Source organism: Bidens hawaiensis, unplaced genomic scaffold (genome assembly GCF_021521415.1).
Source record: "Bidens hawaiensis isolate Kalapana, Puna unplaced genomic scaffold, B.hawaiensis_p1.1 tig00011635_1, whole genome shotgun sequence".
Classification (NCBI taxonomy): Eukaryota; Viridiplantae; Streptophyta; class Magnoliopsida; order Asterales; family Asteraceae; genus Bidens; species Bidens hawaiensis.
In genome coordinates, this window is record NW_027491913.1 from 623933 (window position 1) to 632104 (window position 8172).

General features: G+C 32.7%; 1 protein-coding gene and 1 pseudogene across 2 annotated transcripts; one reads left to right on the top strand and one right to left on the bottom strand.

Annotated features, from left to right (window-relative positions):
• Positions 1-2628: 2628 nt before the first annotated feature.
• LOC143538497 (fibrillin-5, chloroplastic-like) lies at positions 2629-5209 on the top strand (annotated as a pseudogene). The gene is made up of 6 exons (XR_013136254.1): positions 2629-3060; positions 3150-3272; positions 4448-4547; positions 4660-4704; positions 4779-4852; positions 4953-5209. The product of XR_013136254.1 is annotated as a fibrillin-5, chloroplastic-like (transcript).
• A 718-nt stretch (positions 5210-5927) lies between these two features.
• On the bottom strand, positions 5928-7805 carry LOC143538498 (putative mediator of RNA polymerase II transcription subunit 26c). The gene is made up of 8 exons (XM_077032053.1): positions 7456-7805; positions 7299-7367; positions 7125-7207; positions 6960-7030; positions 6794-6886; positions 6537-6694; positions 6349-6436; positions 5928-6269 (listed from the first exon to the last, which is right to left on the bottom strand). Exons 1-8 carry the CDS (start codon positions 7801-7803, stop codon positions 6163-6165), a joined length of 1017 nt encoding a protein of 338 aa, XP_076888168.1. The 5' UTR covers positions 7804-7805; the 3' UTR covers positions 5928-6162.
• Between the last annotated feature and the right edge of the window lie 367 nt (positions 7806-8172).

The window sequence follows — 8172 nt, forward strand, 5'->3', positions numbered from 1 at the left end:
GATGCACGCGGCACAGACAGTCAAGGCTTCACTTTAGCTTAGTATAATTACATCATAAACATACAAACAAACGTATTTGTGAGCGTACATACATACATACATGCATATTTACAAACTATGATTTTTGTACGCACAACTGATTTCTTGAAACTCGTGAAACTCACCAACTATTTGTAGTTGACCCGTTTTAACATGTTTTTCAGGTATTGGATTGGATTAGAAAATCAATGTGCTACGTGTTTGACTTGCGATCAATGTTGGGTGAAATTATGCAAGTGTGCTAATAAGAAGTAAAGCCGCTTAACGGGCTGGATTTAGTTTGTATTACCTAGTTGTAAATGAAGTTAGATCAATGTAAAATATTGTAATATATTGTTCTTTATAAACAATGTGGTTGATATCAGAGGTGTCTGTTACATTTTCATTTTACGCTTTCGCAAATCCCTTACCGGGGTTTGACACCACCCTAGAAAGAAACCCCTAAGAACATGTGTGGTCAAAACTCTTCACATAGAGGTATTGCGCGACACATGGCGTCTTAGTTAGCAATGAAGAGTTTTACAAAAAGGGGTGTAATAAAAGACTTCATAACTCCCCTGCAATCATTACACAATTATTATTTTTTTACTAATTATTTTCTATTTTTTTAAATAAAAATAATATGGGACAAAAAATTGATTGGCTAAAAGAGATGGAGTGAGACGTTTTGTAGAAAACTCCCCATGCGAAATCTTAGCTCCAAACTCGGGGAAAAAAAGGGGGGGGGGTCCATAGAGTTTTGAGGTGGGAAACGCCCCACTACAAATGGTCTATAGAAAAACTTGTTTTTCACTAGGCATGGTGACTATTATTATTTTAGTTATAAATGATACCATACTTATTTTTTAAGTTGCAAGCCAAATTTGAGATTTGAAAATAAAGCTCAAGAAATGTCGGGACTCTCGTAAGTTAAAAACATATATATACTATATTTACTTGTATTTATACATCGAATGATAGTTTATTAACACACACAATACTCTAGCACTTAGAACTATTGGCAGAAACACTTGTATTCACGATCAGCTATTATTCCATCATTTGTAACCTTTTCGAGTTCAATATAATTGGTAGTGATAGTTTTCACTGCCCAAGGTTTTTATGCCGGCGGGATACTAATTACCAAGGGCTTTTCATCATATAAATCTTCGTGTTCATTGTCTATAATTGTTACTTTGATTATATTAATTCATATTAGCACCAATCCTCACTTACGAATTTGGTTCACTGATCCTTAGCCCAATTTTTAACCAAAACAACGACATAATAGTTACCAAGTTTTAAAAGTGTTACAATTAGATCATTAATGTAATTTTTTTTCAAATTGGATCACTTAACCTTCAAATAGAGCATCATCGGATTTTTGGTGCATCAAGTAAGCAATGGAGAACAAGATGTGGGGTCAGGATTTATAATATATGTAGTTATATTTTTAAAAAAATTTAAAAAAATATGTTAATTATATTAAAAATCAAAATAAAAAATAGAATCTACATCACTACTCCACGTCAACATAAAAAAAAGGTAAAGGGATTTCTTTAATGAAACCAAAGCAAAACATGTTAAAAATACATATTAAAATCTTTAATTTAATAAAATATAAAAGTTGATTGATGAAACCTTTAATTTAATAAAGGAATTTTTACATATATCTTCTCATCAAGCCTCTTAATTACGTATTTTTCCAATATTAAAACCTTAATTACATATTTCATATTTTAATATCTAATTACCCTTTTACCCTTTCAATTTACAATACCCTAATTGAAAAAAAATTAAACCTCACCTCTTCACTGTCTGCTTCACACCTCAAGGTCGGCCTCATTGCCATTCAAGAGATTCTTTGCTGTTTGATTCTCTTCTGGTGAGAACAATCTCTTCCATTCATGTAGCAGATTCCAAACGAGAACAATCTCTTCGCAATCGACTCTTCTTTTGTCGTCTGATATATTGAGTTTATTTAGGCTCTTTTAATCTATTTTAGAGATTATATATGGTTGCTGCAAACCATGTGATTCTTGATTATAGCAGGCTAAGGATAAGAGAAATGCTTTAAAGCGGATCTAAAATGGGTCTGATTATGTGTAGAACTTAAAATTTTAATGATGGGGAGCATAATGCCTTGATAGAGTTCAAAGTAAAACTCGTTTTGTTTTTCATTAGTATTATTATAATACAGTTGTTTAGCTAATTTTCATGAGAAATATTCAACCTATAAAGTATAAACTATATATTGAACACTTTTTATATTTGTTAATGATTAGAAAATCGACTCCATTTGAAATTATTAGATGCGATATGTTCGTGTTTAACACCGACTGGATTTGGGTATAAAGTGGGGATACATGTAATTGTTGCTATTAAGAAAGAATATATGTAAATAGTTTATTTAGTTAATTAAGAGTAAAACAGTTATTTAATTAGTTGATTTTAATAAAACGAGAAAATATGCAATTTATGTGGTTTTAGAAAGAGAAAATATATAATTAATTTTTAAAAAATAGATAAATATGTAATAAGAAAACTTAGAAAAAAATAAGATATATGTAACATTGAGTGAAACTATTTTTAAATTTGAATGATTAACCGAATATATCCCTCTAAAATTTCAATATAAATCCTGAAAATCTTTACAAAATTTCTGGACAACCAAAAATGGCAACACAGCTTCTTCATCCCAACATCTCAACTTCCCACTTACTTCCAACACTGGGAAACATAACCAGACCTCAAACCCATAAACCACCTTCAACCACTCACCAAACCCACAAACACTTCACTCCATCCAGATCCAATTTCGCCATTAAAGTTGCAGAAAACCAAAGCTCTAGCCTAACAACCAACGAACACGAAGACCCGTCAGCAATCACTCATCGCAAAGCACAAATTAACAACACACTGCAAGGAATCAATCGAGGCATATTTGGGATACCCAGTGAGAAGAAGTCTGAGATTGAGGATATGGTGAAGATGTTGGAAGCTTTGAACCCGAATCCGAACCCGAATGTTGATCTTGATAAGGTGTGATTATTATTAATTAATGTGTCATTTTTGATGAAACTGAGTGCGTGTGTGTGTGTGTGTGTGTGTGTGTTGTACGGAACTGTTAGTTGGGTGGATGCTGGAAGCTGGTCTATAGTACGATAACGATACTGGGATCCAAAAGGACGAAATTGGGACTGAGAGATTTCATCAGCTTGGGGGATTTCTTGCAGGTTATTGATGTTGCTAAGGTATTTACTTCCTGCTTCATCCTCAACCTCTTATTATTATGATAATAATAATCATAATAACCGAGCACAATTCTCTTTCTTTTTTTTAATTTCCCATTTTGCAATTTTAATTTCTTTTTTGGGTGGTTATTCCATTTTTAAAAACTTTTTACTAAAATTTTTTTGTGTCAAAGAGGTGAGGCGAGCTGAGTTAAAACCCAGGTCGCCTAAACTCGAGCATAGTATACATATGTTTTTAACTTACGAGAGTCCCGACATTTCTTGAGCTTTATTTTCAAACCTCAAGTTCGGCTTGCAACTTATAAGTAGTTTACTAGTTCGGGCTTTGGCTTGTTTATTATTATTGGTTGTTTTATTAATTGATTTATATACGTTGTACATTTATCTTTTATAATTTTGATATATTTTTTATTTTTATTATAATTATACATATATTTTTTATAATTATATATGGAATAATATTTATCATGTAACTATGCATTTAATATACTAAACAAAATATACAACTAAAGTATATTTGTTTTAGGTGTAAATTTGTACGGAATTTGTTTTGTAATAAGACACTTGACTGGCCGGTGGCCACCCAACTCGGCTATTTGGGTGAGACATTATGACACGATGATAACGAATATCAAAATAACCATTATTATAATAGCATAATAATATAAAGGAATAGTACTTTTTGTTGAAGAGTGATAGCATGAATATACTGATCATCAGGATACTAAAGTATAAATAATATAATTACATTAATAAAATACTTAAATTCGTTGCTTTTATATATATTGGATTTTAAATTTTTTTTTTAACTTCCACAACTTATTAACAATGTTTTTATAACTGAAAGACATGATATATAATTATAACTTTTTAAAATATGTATAAAATAAAAATATGATATGAGGATTAATTTTTTATATGGATTTAAAATATTAATAAAATAAGAATAAGGGCCTACCTTATTATTTTTTTAAAAAATATTAATAAGAATATGGGACTACCATCGAAACAAAATACGGGACTACCTTATTATTTTTTATATGGGATTTAAAATATTAATTAATTAAGAATATGATATGATGATTGTATGTTCATTATACATTTATTTATTTATGTTTAATTTAGAAGCTAGAAATGAAGATATTGAAATATTAACTTTGATGGTAAAAATGGAGGGGAAAGCAGTTAATGTGATCATGTTTAATGTGAGAGGACTCAACTTACTCAGTGGGAAGCTTATAATTGAGGCCTCCTTTTACCATTTCTTCCAAATCAGTTGAGCCTCCAATCCTTTATAACTTCCCTTCTTTTTCTTTCTACTAAATCAAATTAAATTTTAGAAAAAACAAAATTCAAATTTGATTATATTTACTCACATATTTCTCAGAGAGTCGATATTCGGTACGACACCTCAACTATCGTCCCTGATCAGGTATTCATCCATTCTCTTCAGAACCATTTTGAAGTGCGAGTATATAAACGTTTAACGTTTTGTATTACACGCAGCTCATGAATATGTTTCGTAAAAACTATGACGTTCTCCTCGGTATATTCAACCCCGATGGTTGGTTAGAGATTACGTATCCTTCTCTTTTAACCGCTCTTAACACATGTATGTTGTTTACTTGTTTTTTTTTTATGAAATCTTGTTTTTAACCTTGATTTGTTGGCAAATTAAAGATATGTGGATGAAACTCTAAGAATAGGGAGGGATGATAAAGGCAACATCTTCATACTAGAGAGATCAAATCAAACCTATCCATGAGAAACTCGTGGTTTGCTGGTTTCAGATTTGACGTCTACAATTTTTTTTTTTTACTTATTTTTAAGCCGGTATCATGTAATAAGTAAGCTCTAACGTGTCGAATTTGTCTAGTGTAAAGACAGGACGCGAACCCATTAATTATATACCAAATGCAAAGAACGGTGGTTTAATATTGATAGCGTGTTTATAAAAAACGGAACAATGTCAACACTTTCATATGGTGAATTTTCTTATATTAAGTTGATAACAAAATAATAATGTTTAAATTACGAGAGCAATTGTGGTTACCGATAGGCAATAGTCTTGGAACTCAAACCTTTATAATATCATCATAAATAATAATCTTATACCGATTATATTTATTTTTACAAATCTTCTTGAAACTCGTTAGCATTTATTCTTTCTTTAATAATATCATTAGCATTTATTCTTTCTCTGGTGCTTTTTTGTGTTAACCTTATACTGTTTTTATTTATTGTTACCGATCTTAAAGCCCTTATCATTTAAAAAGGAGAGCATCTGCCCGACATCACCAGGCCTTGTGTTGTTAATGAATAATGATGGATGATCCCTCAATCAAATGAATGAACTCTTTTTCTTCGTATTACTTTTTACATATATTTAAAACATTTTTCTTTTATTAAACCTAATGTTATCTGATACGCTGTTAGAGCCTGGGCTTCTCTGACTGCTTGGGAGCTTAGTTTCTGTTTGATAAGATTAAGTTATTTCTATATGGTGAGAGTTCAAGTCTTATTGTAAACAAAGTGATAGTAACTTTAGAAGTAAATTTAAGTGGAAAGAACCTTTTCTAACATTTTACCACAATAATAACTCAGGTTTCACATCGTATTTTTATTTCTTACAACTAACTATTTTCATAGTTAAAATAACATATCTAAACATGCTTATCTATAAACCCATTAAAGTAGAAAAATATTATATGCTATTCATATATTAACAACAATAATAACAACTCAAGTTATAATAAAAAGGAGAAGCGACAACAATCGATATAAAAATGCAACTTAGCATTTAATCGACGACAGATTTAAAACAAAACTCGATACACTCTGAAATGTTATAAAAGAAGACAAGACTAGATTTTTGGCAAGCAAGTGGAGATCATCGATTGTACCTCCCCTGAAAGTTCCCTTTTTTGGAAATGAAACCATTCCTAGGCTTTGGTATCTCATGTATGTCCATCACCTGTATTGTCCTTTGCTTTTTGGCTTCAAAATAATAAAAACAAAATTTGAGGTCAAATCAGTCTTATTTGGCATGCAAAACACATCAGAACTTCAATCTAACCATTTTGTGCTTCCTGGTAGTTCTCCTGAAGCCGCTTCCGAGCCGAAGCCAGCCTGTCCATGTCAATGTTTTGCTCCCTGTTTGCTCGCTGTTGAAATATTGAAGTTAAAATAAATCAACTCATGTCCTTGTTTTGCGTATTGGTTACAAAATATGCTTATAATTTGCATAGAGATTAGAGCATGTACGTTTTGAAGAGGAGCCGAGGCGGAACCAGAAGCAGCCATAGCAGGGTGGGATTGAGATTGGGGTGCGGGCCTTGAAGGTGCTACTTTTTTAGAAGCGACTGGTTTCGGTCTATACTGCTCTGTTTCAGAATTATTCCTTTCCGAACCGGAACTCCCATCTAAAGGTACATTTGGTGTAAAAGTTTATCAAAACATCATTCTTGAACAGTAATATACAAAAAGTCGATCCAAGAGTTAAATCAAAATCAATACTTAACTGTGTGGGTTAGGAGAGTAGCCAAAATCAGGCACCTGGTGTTGGCTACTTTGGGCACTCCTCGATACATTCTGCACCAAAGGTGAATCACCATCTACAAGAACAAGCAATTAGAATCAAAACCTTACATCCTCATCGACATAAGCCTAAAAAAAGCAAACCAATACCATTTGTTGTGGCTGGCGCACGAGGATCATTCTTGGACCCGACCCATTCATCCACCAAATCTTTCCATTTTCTGTAACAATTAACAAACACAACAACTTCAACAACAATCTACAGCAAAATAACAAACTGTGTACGAGTTATAAACATATGTGAATTAGACAGACCTCACTAACTGCTTCACCAGATTTCTTACTTCATTCGATGGATGCTTTCGGAGTCGGTTAACATGTCTTCCAATATCAGTTTCCTGATCCACCGAATAATATTAATATCGGTCAACCATGTAAGTTAAAGACGACAGATAATGTTTAACGGTTTATTGTTTATTGTTTATTTACCTTTAGGCCTGTGAAAGTTAGATCCATATCAGCTAGGGTTTGAAGCAACTCCACAACAGCATCATCACTCTAAACCATAACCAATTAATCAGTCAACAAACAAAATAAACATATTAAAATTCATTAGAAATTAATAATCAGACTATTATTATTATACCTGATGTGGATCTTCAAGCTGCTCCTTAATTCTAAGCACTCTACTCTGCTCATCATCAAACAATCCTCCGTACGGATCTGGCTCCTCCTCGTCATCTTCATCATTAACCGACCGCGGAGTTAACGGTGAGTCACGGCTCGTAGTATTCCTCACTCCGCCGTTGACCGGCGGCTGGTCAATCAGGCAATTGCTACACTGCTGCGTGTACAAGCGCTCCACAATTCCGTCTCGGCGGTGCTTCAACTCGCCGGCGTAATCCGTTGAAGCTACGGTTAAGGCAGCATCAATAACCTCCCAAACATCCGCACCGGAATTGGATAATATCGATCTGAATTCATCTAAATCCATTAGCTTAGTGATTGATTTGATTTCAGCGAGATCTAGTGTAGGAATAAAGGAAACGCGTGAACGACATATTGCCGGCAGCCGGTAATCGGAACGGTAACCAGAATTAGGTAAACAATAATAATAATAATAATATTAATACAAATCCCTGAGAATAAGAGAGCTAGAATCAAAGGATTGAATTTGAGTATGAGTAGTTATATGTTGTTTATAATGTCCGATTTGAATAATAATAATAATAATAAAGGAAGAATTTAATTATTTATGGAATGGTTTGTTTTGTGTTGGGTTTTTTAACCTACGCGCCCTTGTTTGATGGGGAAGCAAGTTGGAAGGGAAGAGTGGATTGGATGGATGGAAGCATGAGTAGAT